The sequence below is a fragment of the Catharus ustulatus genome, chromosome 10, assembly GCF_009819885.2.
Source record: "Catharus ustulatus isolate bCatUst1 chromosome 10, bCatUst1.pri.v2, whole genome shotgun sequence".
Lineage (NCBI taxonomy): Eukaryota > Metazoa > Chordata > Aves > Passeriformes > Turdidae > Catharus > Catharus ustulatus.
In genome coordinates this window covers 1,650,145-1,673,052 of record NC_046230.1, presented here as the reverse complement: position 1 = coordinate 1,673,052, position 22,908 = coordinate 1,650,145, and the positions used below count along the sequence as shown (strand labels likewise).

The window sequence follows — 22,908 nt, the reverse complement described above, 5'->3', positions numbered from 1 at the left end:
ATGTCTCTAATAACTCTGACACTAATTTTAGTTTATCTCATCTCTTTCATCCTGATGAAAAATGCCCTCTGCAGTGGGAAGAGGGGAGGAGCAGTGGCAGAGGGGTGGCGAGGGGCTGAGCCCCCAGACCCAGAGCAGCCTGTCAGCCCAGCTCAGCGTGCTGCCCACGGACACAGCCTCAAGGGCAAACTGCTCCCTGCTGTAAGGAACAAAGCCCTTCAATGCACCCGAGGGAAAGCACCATTCCTGAATGTCAGAAGTTACCAACAGCATCATTTCAGGATTTCACCCTGCTGATTTCCCTCTAGGACTTGTTTACCAGCTTTCCCCAAGCTGCCTCTCATTTCCTAACTAGTAATTTGGGAGGAGCCTCTACCTCAGCCTTAAAGCAGATCTAGCTACTGAAGAGCTTTATCCAGTCCAGTTTCAAGCATCTACCAACGAACAATACCACTACCTCTCAGAACATGTTTCAGTATTTGACGACACTCATGGTAAAATAAGTAAATTTAAAATTTCTATCTAATTTCCCATGTTCCAACTCACATCTCTGGTTTTTCAGCACACAGCCATGTACCTGCAAGAAGCTGACTCCACTTTCTCTATTTTCTCCCAAAAGGTAGCTGAAGACAGCAGTATAGCCACCTTTAATCTTAATCTTCCTACAACTGAACAAACCCAGCTCTCTATTCCCACATGTTCCAGCCCCTGACCGTGATGGGAGCCCTCTGCTAGACTTTGTGCCACAGATGCAAAAAACCTACATGCAAGGCACCTCTCATTTCTCATAGCTCATTTTCTTATGCATTAACTTACTGACAGAGCACAACACTTTCAACTCTACATGCCTGGGCTTCGATTCCAAAATGTTTATAGTTTTCCTAAAACAAATTAATTTTCTGCTTCAGATCAGATGTAAGGATTACTCTGCTGACTGTGTACATTATTTTTTCATTCAAGTATTTTTCCCCTAAGTACTGGTTAAAACTGTGGCCTAGTTTATTTTATAAAGTGAGAAAAATGACAGACTTTAAACCCTTGCTGTTATTATAAAAAACAGGATAAAGTATCTTGCTACACTTTGAAAAACAGCCACATTCAGAAGTGCAGGGAAAAAAGTACCTGAGTCTAAAGCACGTGTGTTTTGGAATTCATCAATGATCCCTGTTGAAAACTACTGTGCAATCCCAAAGCAATTAATATCTGCCAAAGGCATTACCTTCAGATACCTCCCTGTCACAATTATAAATTACTTTATGTGCTAAATGCACAGAAAATGATGTATCCTTACCTGACATCTATCTGGCCAGCTCTATCAAAATCACCTGTGGAGTATTTTGTTGTGTGTTGCTTGGAGAACTTTTAGTTGTGAATCAAAAAGTTTGGGACTTCATTTTGAGCTTTGGTATAAATAAATTCTAAGACTTTGGCCATTAAAACTAGCTGAATCAGTGTCACTTCCCAAAAGCAGAGAGGCCTGTTTAACAAACAAAATTAACTTCTTCCAAAAGCTGAATATGTATATTTTGGGAAGTATATTTTGATAGCTGACCATACAGTTGAACAGTTCTGTCTTTAAAATGCTGTACACACTGTAAGAGCCATACTCTGAAACCAGAAAGCCAAACACACACTAACTGATCTACCTGCACCAGGTTTTTCAAAGACAGGCTGATTTAATTTTTTTAAACAAGCTGAGCCTCTAATTTCCACTGCACAGAAGAGTCCTGAGCAAGCATGATCAGAGGGTGAGCACAGTGCAATCTATCTTTTGACAGTTTTGCCTTTGTAATTTGAAAAACATTTCAACAGTATATTTCAACAAAGCTTTAGCCCAAAGCCCAAGATTTTAATGTTGTACAAATATCTTCAAAGACTCCAAGACTGATTATGCCTTAGTAACACAGACAAAGGTGCCAAAAGTACCTGCATTGTGTCTGGCCCAGCTGAACAGGAGCCAACACTTCATCCTTCTTGAAACTCATCTGTCTGGTATAGCTGCTGCCTCAGCTTGAGGAAAATACAGCAATTAAACACAAACTAGTTCAGGGGAGGAGGCCAAATCAAATGAAAAAGGAGCTATTTCCAACCTGGGCTCCCCTGCAACTACCTGGGGCATAAGCAGAGCCCACACGAGCACAGCCACAAAAAGGAAAAGGAATCCAGCCACTGTAGGCTGCCCCGAGTTTGGGAGGTTCTTTTTCATGCAGCTCCTATGTTCCAGCAGTGCTAAAACCATCAGCACTTTCACCTGCAAGACTGCTGTCAAGAAACTCATCCACTGGCCATCCTCACCTGGCAGGGAACACAGCCTTACACCACAGCTCAGACCCACTGCAAGCAATAAAATGCTTTCAACCACAAAGACAAGCAAAGCATCTCCAACTCATCAACTCAACGTGCAGAGTCAAACAGCTACTATTTTATTTGTCAGTGTGTGAAATATGGTAGTTGCTATGCTTGAAGTAGTGCCAGGAATCTGCACAAAAATCAACAAGCCAGTGCACTAGAGTGCTCAATGACATAAAATAGCAACTAACCCAATAAACCTGCTCTCTGGGCTAGCCAGGCAAGCTCCAGGAAGCAGAGTCTAAGTCAAACTGAGGTGTCTTTTCCTCCTGCCTCAAGTATGCTGGAGCCAGGCCCTCCCAAATACATTTTTGACTGGGCAAAACACACTTTTCAACCTGTTTCTAAGTATATCCTCTTTTTTGTTAAAATAATCCTACTATCAGCTTTTATATAAAGATCACACAAACAAACAGCACATTAAAAGGTCACTTGAAAGCAAAAAGCTCAAGAAATACCAAAGCAGAGCCTGAATTTGTCCCATCCATCTACATGCAACTTGACAACATGCATACATCCAGCATGAAACCTTCCAAGTGCAGTTTGGAAAACAAAAGTTATGAAAATTTCCTTCCCCCTACCCTTTCTTTCATAATGCACATTACCAGAGATGCTGTTTAACTCGATCTGTAGACTTTGCATTCTCACTTTTCTTTTGAAATACAGTAATTTCACGAATACAAGCTGCACCAATTTGACTAACATTTTGCTCCTAAACCGGAAATGCGGCCAATATTCAGGAGCGGCTAATATGTGAATAATTTTCTGACATTTACAACCTCAGAAGAGCCAGCCAGAGTGCAGAGCCGAGCTGCTGCAAAGTCGGCATTTTGCGATTGTTACAAATTGCTACTCTGTTGCACCGCGGGTGGAGCCTGGCTGCCTGCAGGCAGCATGGGGGGCGGGGAGAGAGGCAGGAGAGCTCCCTCCTTCTCTCCTCTACCACAGCCCGGGGGAGAGACAGGGGGGCCCCGCGCCGCCCCTGCCGCGGCTCTGGGAGGAGAGGGGGGACCCGGGCCGCCACTGCCGCGGCTCTGGGAGACGGTGGGGGACCCGGGCTGCCACTGCCGCGGCTCTGGGAGGCGGCGGGGGGCTCCGTCCCTGTCTGCCACCACAGGGCAGCGCCGGGCCATGGTGACCGAGCCCAGTGGCAGCGGTGGCTGGCCCCGAGCGGCCCCGCCGAGTGCCAGTGCCGGGCTGGGCCACCTGGCCCCGTCGGCAGCCCCTAGCGGGCCGAGCCTGCACAGCCTTAGCTGAGCCAGTAAACCCCGCCCTGCCGCGGTTCTGTTACTATTTGGCAACTTTGTTGCACGCGGGTCCTCGCTGCGAACGACAGAGCGGCTTATATTCAGGTGCGGCTTATTTATGGACAAAAAACGAAATATTTGCCAACACCCAGAGATGCGGCTGATACTCAGTGTGGCTTGTATTCGTGAAATTACTGTACACTGAAACATGAATCAGGCTATGATCAGATGTGCTATTCCAGTTGAAACAATCAAGGCTAAAAGACAAACATCTCAAGTTTTATCAAGCACAGCTTAGATAACCTACTAATAACTAGCAAGTGTAGCTACTTCCAACTTGTTCAAGTCAAATAGCCTGAATTTTCTCAAGAGTTCTTGAGTAGACATGACAAATAAAAGTATAAAACCCCACAAATGGAAGAACCACTTGATTGCACTGGAATTAAACCTGCAAATCTAAGAGTGGTGGAACCTGAAAGGGGACAGCAGGGGGACAGCAAGAGGCACTAGCTGTCATGACTCCAGAGAGCTTGCAGGACAGCTGGAGACCACCAGGGACCAGGCCTGATCAGCTTCCAGAGCAGGATCTCTTCCAAATACACAGCTCTTAAGGGCAGCATCTGCACAATGAAATGTTGTTAGGCCTGTTGCTAGGTGCATTTTATTCAAGTTTTTCCTGTTTCCCTCTGCTGTTTGCCTGGTTCTCACTGCTCCTGTATTCTGATTTTTGGTATTTCCAAAGCACCTTCTGCCCTACCCCACAGGTCACTGCCTGGTAGGATTTTCATTTGGCTTGTGCCCCACACAATCTGTCTTGTGCCTGGACCCAGTGAGCAAAAAAAAATCTGAGTTCCCTAAACTGAATGTCCCTGCAACTCACTGGAACCCACACAGGCATAAACCAGGCACATCCTTCTCTCCTCAAAGTCCCTCTCCTCACTCTCCTCAGACAAGATTCCATCTATTGATCCTTCCCTGGCCCCTCAGCTCCCCTTCTCCCTGCCTTCCTTCCAATTTTCTGCACACCTGTGGGATATCCTGAAGCAGCAGAGCAGCCGGACACATTTCCAGCCCATGGGCCACAGCTTCCCTGCAAGGAGGAGCAGCTGCTGCAGGGAGAGACCTCCACATGTCACTCCTGAGTTTTCCAGGCTGCTCCTTAGAAAGTCTGGCAGTACCCAAGAGGCTGAAGGCAGAGCTAAGAAGGCAGCTGTGGTCATTGTGCTTTGCCTCATGCCTGTTACCAGACCTCTGGCAGGAGGAACAGAGGATGGAACTCACACACAGCAATAAAAAGCCTTGTAACACATCTACAAAGCACCTACAATTGCAGATTTTCCAGTGTTTCCCAGAACAGCCTGATTGTCAGTGGGGTGTTGGAAGATGCATTTGGCATCAATGCCAAATGGCCATAACTGCTGATAAACAGAATCTTGAAGGAACAAAGAGTGATTAACTTCCCACAGTTCACCACCTCCTCCCTCTGGTCTTAGCCACACCAGCCCTAACCTCAGAACCCGCAAAATTTCAGCAGGAAGGCACAAAACCCACCTTACAAAATTTCACTCCCAACTCTTAATTTAACAGCTGAGCAGAAACTCTTGTCTGGTACCTGCAGGTGCAGCAGGCAAGCATTGCCTGCCATGCCCAGGGATTGCACTGTGGCCACTCCTCCACGCCTTGCACTTCTTTAGAAAGGGTGATAAATTCTTTAATGTTGATTTAATAACTTCCCATGAGCCCAGTGTGAGATACTCTTTGAATGTGGATCTATCTGGGAGGCAGGAGGACTCTGACTGCTATAGAGCTTGCTAACCACACATTTATACTCTCAAGGATCCATCTTTTTTTCTCCTAGAGTTGATATAAAAGCATGAAGACTGGTGTACATAAACTACATTATAAAACAACTTAGAGACCTGATCATGGTAGAGACCATGGATCTTCAGCAAGGGGGTTTCTGCATTTACTACAATGCCAACTCCTTCCTCTATTTTCCTGGGACAATATGTATAACTGAAGGCAGAGGTGAGAGAAAAATTACAAGTATTTTCATTAATTTAGAGTCAATTATGATTTATCTTTCATTATGTCTCATCACATTCCAAGCAGTAAATCCCATACATTTTCTCCACCACCATCACCAAAAAAAATCATAAACACATACAAAATATTTTTTAGAGGAGTCTAGTAAATCTTTTTACTCCATACCATCCAAGGACAGCTGCATTTCTGCTCTCCAGAGGGGACAGCATCTCACTGCCAAAGAACCCTGCCTTACCTGAAAAATGAAACACTGAAAACACAAGAGCTGGGAAGCCTAAACTGAAACACAGTTTACAAAACTGGACTGTGTTTAAATGAAAGGAGTAGGCTTCTAGCCCTGTACAGTCAGGGGAAAAAACACCCTCTGAATGCAAATCACACAGCCTGCCTATCTAGTCCTACAGGGAGGACACAAAATTCTTTATAAGAGGTGTGAATCACCTCATTCATCTCAACTTCAAACCCTAACGATAATTTAGATGTTAACAACTGTTTAACCAACTTTTTAACTCAAACTACTTGATAATATGCTTTACCTGCCATGGTAATTTCCATATAGGGTGGAAAAGCACAGAAAATATCAAAGATGTTGACATGTTCATGATAAAATGCATTTCCTATTCTTCTCCATTTTATCTGTCAACATAAAAATCTGTAAGAAGGTTAGATTGGAAGCCAAAACAAAAGTAAAGATAAATCTGAAGGAATCAAGGGACTATTGGACATTTGGGCCACGGCCTCAGAAAGGGAAATGGCAAGAATAGTATTTGAGAGGAGAGGAATAGCAACTCCTCAATATTCCCTTTCCTCCCAAAATTTGAGTACAGCAATTTCACGATTATAAGCCACACCGTTTTGACTAACATTTTGGTCTGAACCCGGAAGTGCAGCTTATAATCAGGTGCAGATTATATATGGACAAAAAATGAGAAGTTGCTGTTTTAGTTTGGAGGACAGGTGTCTGCTGAGAAAGGCAGGAGCTTCTCTTTGAAATGGAAATTTTGAAATCAAGCGGCTCTCAGGCAAAGATATGGGAATTAGGAATAACAGTTCTTTTCTAGGGAAATTAAAATAGAAATACAGTACTACAAAGAAACAAACTCCAAACCCTGACAAAGTCAGAGTACAACCTGACACCCGTCAGGCAGGGTGTTGGTAGCAGTCCCATTAAATGGTGGCTGCATCCTCCTGCAGTGACAGATGTGATTCAGTTGGAGCAGTGCTCCTGTACAAGGTGCCGTTTCCCTCTAAAGGTCCAGTGGTGATGTGGAGAAATCCGGTTTTCCTCTGGAGTCCTGTGGAGAAAGGGGCTCCCTTAGTGTCCCAAAACCTCTGTTTTTATCTTGGTAAGAAATGTTGGGCTCTTCCCCCTGGCTGGAGCAACTTCCAATGGGATGCAGTAATTTTATCAGTCCCACAGTGGGACTCAATGGCCATTAGCAGAAAATGACTCTCTGGAGGAAGGATGGGTTGTGACAAGATAAAGAACAATGCCCTACCTGGTTTCAATGGATGGCCCATTAGCAGAATATCTCCCATGGAGATAAGGATCACTGCCCCCACCCTCAACAGATGGTGATAGAATAGATACTTTTTATCACACTCTGTATTGGAACCCAAGACAGTTGCCAACACCTGGACATGCGGCTTATAATCAGGTGCGGCTTATAATCATGAAATTACTGTACTTCTGCTTTTGCCATCTCACTTGAAAGCCATGCATGAAGCCAAGTGCTCAGACAACTGCTTTCTCTTCTTTAAAAATACATACTAGTCTTGCCTAAGTATTAATTTTACAACCCAAATCCTGCTGCTTTCAATGAGCTTGTCCTGTAAGCCTGTAACTTCATTTGTATGATTCTAGAATGAGAAATGGCTGATTTCAGTCAATTTTCACCAGCATATGAAAGGATTTCTTTAGCATCCCATTCTCACTTTCATTATTTATCTTTAGGGAGAGGAAAGAGGAAAACTATAAAATTCTAGGTGAAATACCCAAGAATTTTAAGAAAAGCACCCTGCACTCTCAATACTATTTACACAAAAGGAAGAGCTGAACCAAAACTAAGTAACTGCTTACTACACAAGACACCCCTCACTAGGGCCAATTCTTCAACTTCATCACCCATGACACAGTAATTAATGAAAACAGGTTGCAGTGAGACTACAGCATCACAAGGTCTCTGCATCTCCCTCCCATTCTGTGGTTCTTTATGCAGACAATGCCATTGCTGTCACTGCTGTCAAACTGGAATTTGAAGCCACAAATGGGACCCACAAGCACTGGGAGGCATCCCACAGCAGGAGAGACAGGAAAGAACCCAACACATGTGACAGTAACTGCAGAGGAACACTCACTCAGCACAGCCATACAGAGGAACCAGCTGACAGCCCCACAGGTCACGTACAAGACACCAGGAGCCTGGTTTTGATGGTCTAGGCTGAACCTAGATTTATGCTCAGATCACTTCTCCCACACTAGACCACGTGTGCAGGAAAGAAGAAAGGTAAAAGCATCAGAGACCTTGGTTCAGCATCCCCTGATGTCAACGGAGACACCCAGCCCCACAAGGAAATACAGTGAGATACAGCCCTGTGCTGGGCTGCATGTGGGGATTTAGCAGTCTGAGACTAACACAGCTCTGTACGCAGACAGCTGTGGGTCAAACTCTTGAGTAGATCCTGGAACAGGGATCACAGCCAGGAAACCTGAGAAAACCTGCCCTTAATAAGAAAAATCAAAATTAAGAGAAAAATGAACCTACAAAGAATAATGATTTAGAAATGTCTTAATTACCTTAGAGTAACTTGCATTTGATTTCAGACAAGTGGTTGTGATTTTTAGCTGCATGCATTCAATGAAAAGCAATGGGAGGTCAAGCAGCTAAAACCCAAACACATCATGGAGCTGGTGTCAGCATTTGTTGGTCTAAAAAGCACCAAGGACCCACTAGCAAAGCTCATCTAACCTCCATGAAATGAAGGGCCACAACAGTATTTCCCTTTAAGTACATGGCAGTGCTTAGGATGGGACTGGCCTTCTGCCCTTCCTCATTTGTTTTGGCTTTGCTTTGTTCTGTCTACTTACACCATGGAGGATGTTCTGATTGTACCAGGAGCAGATAAGGAATGAAGAATTGGAGAATTACAGACAGTCCACAATGAAATCTCACCTGAAGTGGCCATTCCCTGATTTCTGGGTACCAGCCATACCCCTGACTGGAAAGCAGCCAAGCTCACTGCACAGGACACATTGCAGCAGCCTCTCCAGGACCCCAGCAGTATGTTCAGCAGGAATACCTGTACCTTTCTGGGACTGCTTGAGCCAGGAAAATGGATTCTGAAACAGATGCTGCTTCCCAAAGGCTGGGGGGAGGCAGAAGTTCTAAAAGCCTTTAAGCTGAGACCACAGACAACTTTCAAAACCCAGTGTGGAAATCTCTGCTGGGCTCCTACATTTGGCAATACTAAAATGCCAGTCCCTTAGGCTCCACACTTTGTTTCAGACATGGCAAAGAGGAAGATCTCTTCCATTAGTTTGTTTAGACTAGTAAGCAATTCCCAGTGGAGCGTGCCCTCTGCTATGTGCATGTTCAGTGTTCTCCTAAGACCTGCTTTTGATTTGGACCCTGTGCACCTGTTATATAAATTAAGAAATCATGTTTCTTCCCTGACAGCGCTCCAACCAGGCACCTCCAGAGCACACTGAACTGATTATCCTTCCCTTCTTGCTTGTGCAGCTCCACTCAGAACTACCAGCATTCCTGGAGCTCTGGGGGTGGCCAGCACAGCCCCCATGTCACAGAGCTGCCTGGAGCCAGCTGGACACAGGGGCAGGCAGTGCTGGCTCTGCTCAATCTGCCTTTGGAAGAGCCAGGGCTGGGCAGGGGATGGCAGCAGCCAAGCTGACACAAGCTGGCCCCAGGCAGCCCTTGCTGCTCAGCTCATGTTTTGGCACCTGTGATAGTGACTTAGAACAAACTTTGCAAATCTAAGCCAACAGCCCTGCCAACAAATGACACTGACACTTTTCATCCCAGTTGGGGTTTATTTCTATCAGAGAAGGCACAGCAGGTCTGTTAGCAGCAAGGGGGAAGCTCCCAGTAAGTTTTAGATCCCAAGCAGGTACAGCCAAACCACAGCTGTTTTTTGGGGAATGCAAATGTTTAGATTTCCTGACATATCTAAGGAAAACCAGATTAGAAAGAGTAAATTTGATTATTGCAGTTTGAAACTGAAAATGCAATGCTTTAGCCAAATACAACTTTGGGCTGCTCCAAATGGTAACAGATATATTTTTTTCCCAAACTTCAAAACTAAGATTAGGAGATTAAAGCCAAGTCTTCTCTGAGCAGAAGTTTGAAAGCCTTTCTCTGAGAGCTGTGCTTTCAATTCCTTTTTTAAAAAACCCTACTCTGTTTTGGGAAGCCAGTGGTTTCTCTACAGATGCTTTGTTCTCTTGCCTTCACACTCATTACACCACTCCTTCTAACCACCCATGTAAAAAGAGAAGGAACTGCACTGCTCAAAGCTGGATCTTGCTGTGAGTTTCAGGGAGGGAATATTTTCACCACCATCATGGGGCAACCATGTAAACCCCTGGGTGCTGATCCCCAAGTATTACTTAGCAAGCCCCTGCTCCTAAAAACATCACTCCAGCCTTCCAGCTCCCACTTTTTTGTGTTTCCTTATGGAAGGACAATGGAGCAGGAATACAGGACATGACGGTTTGAGGTTTGATTAGAGAAATGGAACACCTCTCCTACAATGAGAGCCTGAGTGAATTGGAATTGTTCAGCCTGCAGAAGGGAAGGGTTCAGGATGATCTAATTACAGTCTTACAGTACCTGAGAGGAGCCTACCAAAAAATTGGAGAGGAATTATTGCCAGGAGTATGGAGTGACAGGAAAAGGGGGAGTAGATTCAAACTCAGAGTGGGTTTCGATTACCTATTAGGAAGAAATTCTCTGCTGTGAGAGTGGTGAGGCCCTGGCACAGGCTACCCAGAGAAGTTATGGATGTTCCATCCTTGGAAGTGTTCAAAGCCAGGCTGGACAGGGCTTGGAGCAACCTCGCATAGGGCAAAGTGTCCCTGAGTTGGAATGGTATGATCTTTAGGGTCCCTTCCAAGCCAAACCGTTCCATGATTTCACCCTCTGAGAGGCTCCAGGACAAGCCATGTAAAGCCCAGCCATGCAGCACTCTGCAGACAGACAGACATGCTGTGGGGAGGCAAGACACAAGCTCTGACCTGGAGCAGCAGAGAATGATCTGAATTTGGGCACAGCATCACGCCAGGGATGGCTACACTGCAGCATATGCACAACAGGGATCTGGAGCATGACCAAATCCACCTGGGGATCCTAACTTAACCCTCATCATTGAGCCTTTTTCAGCCATGAAGAATCATTTCCCTGCATGAGTAACAATAAAACATTGCTCAAGAATTAACACCCCAAAACAGTGAAACACTGACAAACAGAAGGTTAAGGACAAGAGCTCCCCTCAACCTGAAAAATTAAAGATAATCAGACTTGCTCTGGAAATCCCACATCTATTTGCAAGACATAAAATTTTGATCAATGTCTTCTGGTTTCAGTAGCCTAACTGCCACCTCACCTACACACCTGCAATACAGTGAACTACCTACCACCAGCACAATCTAGGGTGAATATTATATTTAAGTTAGGAGAAAATGCTCCACATGTCTTCAGCTATCTCCACACTGCCTTACTACAACATGCAGTTTCCCACTGGCAGCCTTGCAACTCGACTGCTGCTCAAAGTTTGACCACTTGAAAACTGCTTTTTCTGCATGCTCCCATCCACCACTAATGGAAAATCTGTGAATTTGTTATTCTGCCTTCCTGATCATGGGATTTGGTATCTCCACACTCTATGTTTGCTCCTTCTTCACAATTCTCCAAGTTAAAAAGGAGGAAGAAGCCTATTCTTAGGACTCAAACACCAAGTTATAATCCTTAATGAGTCACCACATCTGGAATTCACTTCATTCATTCCAGGTGCATGGGATCCAAATTTAGTTTAGATTCATTTACACCAACAAGTTTATTGCTCTGGGACCAGTGCAAAAGCACAGAGCATTATCCCAGAGCAGAACAAACCAGACCAGTTTCACATGAGTGTCACTGCAAAGAGGAAGGTCCTAAGAATAATGCTGGATTTTAGCAAGGAAGAGTTAGCTTTTGCATTAGGAAAAAGCCTATGCAGTGGGGTAATTAAGCACTGGAACAAACAGATGAAAAAGGCTGTGATCTCTCTCTGATTTAAACAGTTTATTCTGGCCACAAGTAGAGGGAATGGACCAGATGATCACTTCAGGTCTCTTTCAGTACTATTTTCTGTTATTCTAATCTTTCAGCAGCTCTCAGCAGTGTATTTTTCTAATTACATCCAGTTTTCAACAGATTAGTCTCCCTTTATTCACATTTCCTAGCACAAACACCCAGAGCAAGCTGTTCCTGGACACCAGCTCCTTTGGCACGATGTTGCTGTACCTTTTGTGAGGATTTAGCCCTTAAGATCTCTCAAGAGTAGAGCTTTAATTTCACAGCACGGATCTTGCTCATTTTACTCCATATTTACCGAGAACAAAGGGAAGACTATGCAAATGCCCTGCTACTTAGACCTGAACAAAGTGGAAGCAAACATGTAGATGTGAATGGGAGACATAATGGTAGGGAAAAAAAGCAGCCCTTTTCAAAAGTAAAATGACTTTGTCAGGGTCCCTTTGCACTATGTGCATGGATGACTTGTGACAAAACAAAAAAGTGCTAGCCTAGCACGTCACCCATGTCAGAGATTAGAGCACTTCAAAACCTTCAGTAGTTCAAGCACTTGCTGGAACTTGAAAGGCTTTCTTAGGCAGTGCTGAGCTTCTTTATGGCTTTTACACGACTTTGATGTGCACCTAAGAGTGAGGAATCTTAATCTGAAGGTTTTCTATGGAAACACCCATATTGTATAATAAATCAGAAAATCTCATCACCCTGATTAATGTTGAGTCAAAAGGTTTTTTTTTTGCCAGAAGTTAAAGATTCAGAGTCATTGTTTTGATACCCAAATAAGAACCCTGAATTTCCAAGCACTTTGTTACTTTCAAAAGCTTCTGCAATAAGGGCACTGGTGTAGTATTTCTGATCATTGATGAAGTATGGCTTCCAAGCAAGTAGGTGCTCATGCAATTGGCACTTTTTCCTCTATTCTCACTCCCTCTTTAGAGCAAAGATTTAAAGTTTTCCTTAAAGTCAAAGGACCTGTGGAAACACAATCAGTTTCTCCTGTGTTACAAAACCTCTTAGTGCAAACATGGAAGTGTCAACATCGGCTTCGTTTTCCCCCCTCACTATACGCCCTTAACCCCCAGGAGCATTAATGGGAATTATGCATGCATAACGAGCACAGAATAGTCCCCTTATGAATAGGGGCCTTGTTGGAACAATGAATACATTTAACCATTAACATCTAGGGATGTGCCCAACTATCCAATTTAACTAGCTGCCAAACAAAGCTAGCATGACCTATCTGATACTGTCAGGTTTGCAACTTCAGCTCTCTGAAATTTGTCTCTCGTTTGTTTTTAAAGGAGGTGGCAGTGCTCTGAGTGGGGGCTCTTTGTCACAAGAGCTCCCTGCAGGAGGATGGGCTCCAGAACCCTGCCACATCCACCATGTGATGGAAGAACTCTGCAGACCAAAGACTGTGACCCCAAGAAGCAAGCACAGTCATCAGAAGACCAAAATAATCCATATATATGTTATTTCAGTACATATAGATATGCTGGCCATCAGTATTAATAGACACTCAGTAAGAGCAGAGAAAGTCAGAATACAGCACAGAATCATATAAAGTAGGCTGAGAACTACATTTCAAAAGAAGAGAGTGGAAAGACAACTGCTAGGGGAATAATTTTGTCCTCTACAGGTCTGATGTTCCTATGCAATTGCCTGGCTACACTTGCTCTTTATTCCTGCATTTTAGCTATCAAAATGCAAAACAGAACCTAGGGATATGTAACAATGATACTCTCCTGAGACTTCTGAGTCCACAAAATAAATGTAAGGGTATCATCTGTGATACTCAAAATTCCTCCACTGTCTTAATTTCCTTCTGAATTCTTCCAGTTTGTGCTGTGAAATTTCACAAGTTACAACTTCACTCATTAATCACGTATGTATGAATACACTACGAAGGTAATTAATAACCCTCCTTTAAAACCGATGTACTGAAAAGACTAAAATAGATAGATTTCTTTTCCTGGAAGTCTATGCATAGTGTGCATCCATAAGAAAAGGCAAGGTTGTGATTGCTCTATCATAAATCATTTGTGTAATACTGCTGAGCTCCTTGGTGTGGTACAACAGCACAGAGCCCCAGCAGGGTCCAGGACAGGCACACAATCCATAAAACTCATCTATCAAACTGCCAGGGTCAGCCTTTGGGCAGCACCTTGGACACGAGTGACCACTGCTGACCCACAGGGATCCTCTGGGTGCCACCCCACTCAGCTCCAGCTGCCACCAGACACCACCAGACTGAGGGGCTCAGCATGGAATTACCAAAGCCATCCTGAAAGAGGGAGACAAACACGGTCTTTAGGTTCTCCTATAGGGTGCTCTGACAGAACAGTGTTGCAACAGCAGCTCAGACTCAAAGGGCTCATTGTGTCATCATCAGCATTACCATTAAAATATTTAGCTGTTGTAAGGGACAAAATGCAGCAATAAAAAAGTGTCAGGGCAGGCTGGCATAGTCCTGCTATGGCTATTCCACACAGGCAGTTCCCTGTCCAGACCAGGCTCGGTCCCCAGCACGCCTGGATCTCCAGATCACCCTGGCTCAGGACACCAATGGGGAAAAAACCTTGTTCTCTTCAGTCTGTGCTACAGAATCCTGTGCACCCGGCTCCTAGCTTGAGGCTCTGGATATTTTTGTGCATCTAAACAGAAGATACTGTACAGAAATATTTTGTGCTTTGCCATCAAATAATATACTGTCTTAAAACACTAAATGCTAACTGTTTGGCAGAAGATTTAAACAGGCTTGCCTCCCTGTCTTATTCTACCCTTAAGATAAATCATTAAATATTGGTTAGATGCTGTATTTCATCCATTGGTGCTGCTCAGAATTTCCTTGTATGTGAAAAAAGCAAATACCTTTCACGGATATGAGGATCTTAAATATCTTAAATATTGATACCTAATCAACAGATTGATACACTCCACATAAATTTTGTCACAGGCCTGTCTGCTATCTGGGAATTGACTCTGATCCATCAAAATTTGTATTTTCCCCTAGAAGCAAAAGCTGCACTCTAAACTGGTATGTGATGAGTATGCATTTGAACTATTATTAAACATATGCCTCTTTATTGTGTCATTTTATGTTTTCATAGGACAAAGATTCAATTTCAAAGACTACAGCATTTGGAACTCCAGCTCTAGTTTTATACCGTTTAAAAAAAAAAAAAACATTTCACCACCCAGGGTGCATTTTACACATATACTTGCTTTTTACAGATCCTCAGGCTATGACATTTTTCGTGATTAATCCTTATAAAAGCTCTTAGTTATTTTAATCTATTTATTTTATTTTATTGATTTATATAGCGATTATCATGCCAACTTTGTTTCCACTTATCACATTCATGCCCTTTCATTAGTACTGCCCTTTAGTTAAGAACTGTCTGCTCAGACCTGCCACACTGGCCTGGGGGTGTGGGAACATCATTTTTCTATTATTTTCTGATAACAATCTGGTAGCAAAATTTCAATGGCACATAAGGTATTCCAGAGGCAGTTCTTGGGAGTCACCAGTATTTTAGGATGAGTCATCTCTTACTAAGCTTGTTTTCCATCCAGAGATCCAGTTCAACTCCAGAGTCACCAGATCCTGAGTTGACCATTAAAAATAAAAATCGTTACATACTCTTTTCAGCAGGGATTTCTCAGAGAATGAACAGACCATGTGAACTGTAGCAATGCTTGACTCAGTCTGACAAGAAGATTGTGTGCTGGGGGAGAGTAGGTTCTCTGCTGACTCTTGGATACCTTCCCAAGACATTTACAGGAAAGGCTGACCTGAGTAACTAAGTCATTTTTCTTCTCACCTGGACCAAATGCTCATGCAAGTCATCAAGGACAATGTTTTTTGGGGCTCATGGATATGAAAACTACAGGTTTCCATCTGGCAGTGGAACGGCAATTCCATCTTTATGAGGCATTAAGTAAGTTTAAACACATTTTTTCTGCCTATAGATTACTCCCAAGAGGGCATTACAGAGGGGGCAGCTGGTCCTGTGTCAAACAGAATTTTAAAACATAGGAAAAGAAGGGGAAAAAAGATGTTAGTGCTGGTGAGACCTTGCCTGTATCCAGAGTCATCACCAGCCTCAGGTTAACACTTCTGGTGACAATCTGAGCTGAAGAGTGCTATAAAATCCTGAAGAGATTAATGAAGGAAGGATTCTTACTCCAGAGGAGCTGCAGGCTGCAAAAGCAAAGCTTTCCTTCTACTCAGAACAGCTATTTCAGCAAGCACAGAGCACAGCCCCTGACTGCTCAGAGGCTGGATGAGAGAATGAAGGAAGGACAGCCTTCAGTTCAGAAACCAGCGTAACTTCCAGGCTTTTCCCTCACCTGAGGAAAGGATTCAGTGAAAGTCACCTGAAGAAGCAAAGGTATAGCTCAGGATATTTTTTTTGCCTGCAATCTACTACCCTTGCATTGTGGGTTTTCAGCAGTAAAGCTGATCACAGTAATATGCCATGATATATAGACAGGGAAACTGAGGCACAACTGTTCTGGGCTACTCAGAGAGGAACAAAGATGGGAACAGAATCCATCTCACATTGGAGCAGCCCACCCCCTCCTAAAGGTATCTCACCCCCTTTGTGATATAAATCACCAAGAAGCCTCTGTGCTCATAAATAAGCAAATACAAAGTGTAACAGGAAAAACACCTTCTACTGTACCAAGCTGCAAGGTAATGCCAAGGACATTTCAAACTTCAGTAACAATCAGGTTTGTTTCAAAAAGAAACAGGAACCTCATGGAAACAGGACTATTTTTGGTGCTTTTTTAGCAATCTTAACCATTCTATATAGTTCCTGTGCATAAACAGAACTGGGCTCATCCAGCAATGTTTCCTCTTCATCCACCTTACCCAAGGCAGTCCCACACGTGTAGGGGACAGAAAACCCAAACTGCAGCTCACACCAGAGGATTTCAGTTTCTCATGCTGATGGGGCAAAATCTTCCCAGAGCCATTACAGCAAGTCCCTGTCTCTGACACACAGCAGACACAGATGTTACTCTGAGCAAAATGCCTTCCTGCACCACACCTTTACCGAGGGAAAGGTGCTCTCATTAGGGAGACAGAAAAGCTGAGCAGCAGTGAAAGAAACACAGGAAAATAAAGTGCTGAATGACCCACTTCATTAAAAAAATGGGCAAATTAACAGATATTCTTGGACATATACAAAATAGGGATCTGCTCATGCTCCTTTCTCAACACACGTGGGAGCTGTGCCACAGATTGAGGTGGGATGAGATCCAGTGTAATTCATGCACCACATGCAGCAAGGGGCTTCTGCTGGGAATCTAGGACTTGTCAGTCATTATTCAGAAAGACAGTTTTAATGTATAAATTAAATGCAAGTCCAGCCCTACAACGGGATATTCAATATATACACAGTAGTGAACACTCCTGCTGATTTAAGGCGCAGGATGACAGGAGAATAAAACAGCTTTTAGCAGAAGAAAAACTACCCTTTGGAGGCAAGTTCCTGAGCACAGCCTGGGCATCTTCTGTGCTCTTTGTATACCAGTAGTACAACAAGATAATCATCCCTTTGGTAGTATTCCACAAGCTGATTATTTGTAAGGTAAAGAGCTCCTAAAACTCTTTCACAAATGATATATTTTCCATGCTTCCCGAAAATCAGCCCAATTCTTCTCTCTCTCCTTACCATATGTTTACAGACTGGGGTTTTTGCATGTTCAGACACTAGTCAACAAGCCAGAGGGAGAACTGAGCATATGTGAATGAGTAGGACATTCTCGTGGTTACATGATTACCGAAGGCATCACAAGAGGACTTTTATTCTGGTTCTGCTACAATCCACTGCCTGAATGTGGTCAGGCACGTCACAGCCTTCAGTTGGGTTCATTCAGTTCTCCTCCTGAGAAGCTGGAAAGCAGTGACAGGCAGGCACCACCATGCTCCACGTCCCAGAAAATCCTGGGAGTGTCCAGAACTCCTCCCAGAGCCCGTGCCAGGACACGGTGGAGGCTGTAACACAACCCAGGGCTCGCAGGGCACGGCCAACGCAGCCCCCGGCTGGGAGCCATTCCAGAAGGGGCAGCACGCGTCAGGTTGGAGCTATCCAGACTCCCTGGAACCAAAAGCTTAGTCCCCTGGCAGGATTAACATAGCCCTTCACCCTTGGAGACAGCTTAGAATCCTCTCTCATCAAAACGTCAACCCAGGAGCTCCTACCAAAACATCCCAGCTCAGTCTGTGATAATCAAAGTACACCATCAGGGACATATTACATCATGTCTCAGTCTGGGGAAGGCACAAAAAACCCGTCCTCTGGATCACAGCCAAGGCAGGAGTACCTTTACCTGACCAATCTCTGCTATTGGCAGCAAATTACCCTTGAAACATTCCATTTGTTCCAAAAAAGCAGGGTACCAGAGAGAAGTGCAGATTCCACCAGAGGAGAAGGGAGTCTTCCAGACAGACCAAGGAGATGTGCTGTTTAAAAACGCCTGCAGTTTGGATGTCTTACCCATCCCATATCCAAACATGTCCTCAGCCATGCACTCATCAATGCACTAGAATTCAGAGTAGAAAAATATCTCGTGTCTTTTGGGGGAAGCTGTGGAAGAGAAATTTACAATAAAACTCCTGCTCATCTCTAAGAGCTCATTCAGGTGATGATTTTTAGGCAAGCTGCTGCCAGACTCACATCACACCTTAAAAGCAAAAGCCTTTTTTTTTTTTTTTCCTTAGGAGTCTTCCTCTTTTCCTTGCCACTACATTTTATCCAGGAGGCTGGCAGATCCTGCCCAAACTTCCCACCTGATTTTAGGCCACGCTGCCAGCTCTCTCCCACCCACTCAGCCATTCTGGCTCCAGAGCAGGTGAGCACAGGGAAGCAGCTCCCAGCCCCTATGAGGGGTCATATCCATGATCCACTGCTGTATCCCAGACCCACCAGCGGACAGCTTCAGCACTGCAACCACAGCTAATGCCATAGGAGGGTGTAGGCTAATTTTCCCAAGTATTTCATTTGATTACAGGTGAAATGGGCACCACCCACAACAGGAGACAGAAAATTTACACCTGTCTGTCTGTCCATCCCTCCCCAGGCAGTGGGTTGGGTCTCTCTCCTTGACTGAGCTGCTGGTTTTCCTGAAGGGTCTAAGAACCTAATAATCTCTTCCAGATTTGTTGTATTAGCCTACAAATACTGGCTTGAAATCAGCCAAGGGCTTTCAACACTGTGGTGATTAAAAATAACTAGTGCACAGACAACAGGACTGCAAAAGTTTCATTTCTTAGAGAAAAGAAGCCAAAACCAAGATGCAGGTGACTGAGGAGCACCCCAGGGCAGGGCAGGTCTGGCCCACAGGAGCAGAAGTGAGTAGGAGTCTCCTGGCACTTCACTCAGGGCTCAGTTCAGCCAAGCACGCTGCTCCCCAGTGCCACCCCCAGCTGCCCACCAGTCTTCCACTTTATATGACATCTAATATCTCCAGGGGATGTGCTTCAACATTTGTGTGGCATTAAAATACACAATAAAATGAGCCTCAGTGTCAGGAGAAATGTGTGTATATTAAGATATATTCACTGGTAACAGCTGCCCATGGAAATGCTGGGAAACACTTCAGTATTTAATTAAAAGAGGGCACAAGACAGGAGGCATTACTGCCCAGCAAGGGATCATTAAAGCACACAAGCTTTGGTGGAGCACAGTGACACTGAACGAACAGGGAAGATCAATATGCACCACTTTTCCTCAGCTCTGCTCCAACCCTCTTCAAAGGAAACCTTTATGAGCTAAAATTTAAGAGCATATTACCCTCTCTCACCTTCTCTCTTGCCATTTCTTTTCTGACAGCTTGTTATCCAACAGGGAAGCTGGATAGGACAGAAGACAATGAAACCTGTCCACAGCAGGAGGGTTGGAACTCAATGAGCTTCGAGGTCCTCCCAACCCAAACCATTCCATGATTCTGTGATTCTCTTCAGCCTCACAGGACCTACACCTTCCTTCTGAAAGCTGACAACTTTTTGAAAGTTTCCCCTACAGCACTAGAGTTTTATAGATAATGTACATCCATACATTTAAAGTTGGAGGAGCTTCTTCCAGGAAGAGCTCAGGAGAGAGGGTTAAGCATCCATTAAAATGGATGAAAAAGCCTTGTTCTGCCTCATCTTTAGCTCTCCAAAACAACCATCATCTGATGCCTCTATCAGCACAGAACAGTAACACCGAGCTTCAAAATTCCATTCCTGCAAATCTCTTCTTGCCAGAAAATGACAAATGATTCCTCCTCCACAGGTAACTCTACACCCCTGTGTCATCTCAACTACCTCATGCAAAGTGAAGATCACCAGCACTCTGCAATCGATTACGGCCACAAGAGATGAGCCCAGTGGCCTATCAAATTTAATCCCCAAGACAGAAACCCATGCCAAAAAACATATCCAAAACTCATCTAAGAGAAGTCTTTCCATCAAACTCACAGGCTTTGAATTAAACTGCTCTCAAAAAAAAACCAAAAAAAAACCAACCAACACAGCCCAAATTGAAACTTGTACCACCCCACACCTACAGGCAATTACAGTGGCATGAGGTAACTAGAAATTGTGTTATGTGTTACGAGAGTGTCTCTTTTTAATTCCAATGCCTGTAAACATTTTCTTTAAACAGATTCACTGAATTGTTTAGATTGGAAAACACGTAAAAGTGAGGAATGTGACTTCATTATGTAGATACATGATAAATTCATGAGTTTAATTATGGAGCGCTTCATCCCCTTACCAGGTTAGTTGTAGAATATGCAATAAAAAAGTCTATTCCTATTATATGTGCTACTTTCCCCTTTCAGTGCTGTCAGGCATTGTTTCCGAACTCTGAAAAGGCAAAACGAAACAACACTCTGCTCATCAACTTTCACAAGTGCTGCAGACTTACTGCTTAACTACGCAAAAGCCAAGTTCTGTTGGCTGGATCCCTCCAAGGTGTCACCTCTGCCTTTCCTTCTGACAGCGCTCCCGAATTCATCTGCAAGATGAACTTTCAATGAATTCACCACCCGTCTGAGCACCCCACATCTGGCCAGCAGAACGATCCTGCCAAACTATGCGGCTCCCGACTCCTTGTGCCAGCGGGACCCTTCCCGTGAGGAACACTCTGCCCCAGGTGCCAGCGAAGGATCGCAGCGATCCCAGCCGCGGGGATGCAAACCCCGACAAGCGACACCTGCACAGCGAACAGCGCAGGAGCCGCGCCGCTCTCCTTTCCCGGGAAAGGCTGAGTTCTGTCAGCCAGCGGCGTGCCCGGAGCCTCGCTGACCTTCCCGAGCCCGAAGGGAGCCACGCTGGCCGGAGGGAGCCGGGCGGGCAGCGGGGGCACGGCGGGACCGCGGCTGAGGCGAGCCCGGCTGAGGCGAGCCCGGCCCGCAGCCCCAGCCCCGCCACCCTCCCCGTCGCGGCGCGGCCACCCGCGGGTGGCTCGGTACTGACCGGCCGTGGGCACGTCGGGGACCAGCTTGAGGGGCCCGATCTGCCGCAGCTGGAACGCCGTCCGCACTTCGTGGCAGCTGGGGGACCTGCCCGCCGCCACCGCGCCGCACAGCCCCGCCGCCAGCAGCCACAGCCCCAGGACGGCGCGGCTCCCGCCGGCGGCCATCTCGCACCCCGGCCACGGCCGCGGGCGCGGGCCCTCAGCCGGTCCCGGCGGCGGCAGCGCTGCCCCCGCCCGCCGCCCGCGCTCCTCCTCGGCGGGAGCGGCCGCCGCCGCCCCTCCCCGCCCCTCGCAGCGGGGCCCGAGGGGCGCCGCCGCCCCGCGAGCGCGGCGGGGGCAGGGCCGGCCCGGGCGGGGAGCCCCGGGCGGGCGGGGGCCGCGGGGCCCGGAGCCCTGTCGGGGGCAGCCGCGCTGCTGCCGCCCGGCCCCGCGGGATGCCCGCGCTCAAGTTTGCGCCGAGCATCGCTGCGGTCCCTGCGGAGCCGGCCGGGGCAGCGCGGGCACCGGCAGCGCCCGGAGAGGGGAGATGCGCGCTCGTGCCGCTGGGTTGGTGAGGACACGTACAGAGAGCAGAGCAGGAGATAAAAAGCACTTAAAGCACTGCAGGTTGCACACTCCTTCACGGTCTGCTTCGCTCCTGAAATCCCTAGCAGATGACACGGAAGGGTTTTGGTGAGACAAGTGTTAACTCCAGCCAAGAGTCCCTGAAGAGAATAGAAACTTTATCCCAGGAAACATATCCTTATACACCAAATGCAGATATAAGTTGTCCATTTGAACCAAAGCCAGCAGCAGTTCCATCCTACGTGGTTTGGGGGGCACAGCCCTCTCCTGGGGATCACACACCTTCAGAGAGGTGGTCTGAGATCTTTGCACTGCCCTCAGCAAGCTTCAGTGTCAACTGCTTTACCACACGTTTGAGCACAGAACTATGCTCGACACCTATGAATATTTTCCATTTCACAAAAACACTGAATTTCCAGAGAAGCCAGACCCAAGCAGTCTCCCACAAAGACTCCCATTGGCACAGCACCTCTCAGGCATATGGAGCACGTTACCAGGTACAAGAATGACTATTGTTTGAGGCCCTTATGGCTGATTTCTTGAAGGTTGCTTGCAACCCTCAAGATGCTTCTAATGTGCTTCTGGAGCAGCGGGGGAGCCCACCTGCAGCTAATTTAACCATTACACATTCCCATAGGTAGTAACGAGAGGCTGAGCTCAAGTGCTGAAGTTGCCCGAGTTGCATTTTAATAGCTAAAATGCAAATCCTTTAAGCAATTTACTTCTATTAACTTTGTTCCTATCAAGACAACAACAGATTAATTTCCACCTTCTTTTTTTTTTTTTTTTTTTTTCCTTTTGGAGAATAAAAACTCCAAACAATCTGATGTTTTAACTTGTAAACTAAAAGAAAAAACAAACTGGAAGAACAGACCATATAATCAGGTGTCTTCATTCAAAAGTAGAGAACAAGTCACCCTG

The 22,908-nt window shown here is 45.5% G+C and overlaps 1 protein-coding gene across 1 annotated transcript in view; it reads right to left on the bottom strand.

The window, feature by feature from the left end:
* The window catches only part of LOC117000876 (glypican-5-like), a 335,608-nt gene extending 314,020 nt beyond the window's left edge, over nucleotides 1–21,588 (bottom strand). The window contains exon 1 of the mRNA XM_033068932.1: nucleotides 21,423–21,588. Coding sequence (XP_032924823.1) covers nucleotides 21,423–21,588 — 166 coding nt within the window. The remainder of the gene's footprint in view (nucleotides 1–21,422) is intronic.
* Between the last annotated feature and the right edge of the window lie 1,320 nt (nucleotides 21,589–22,908).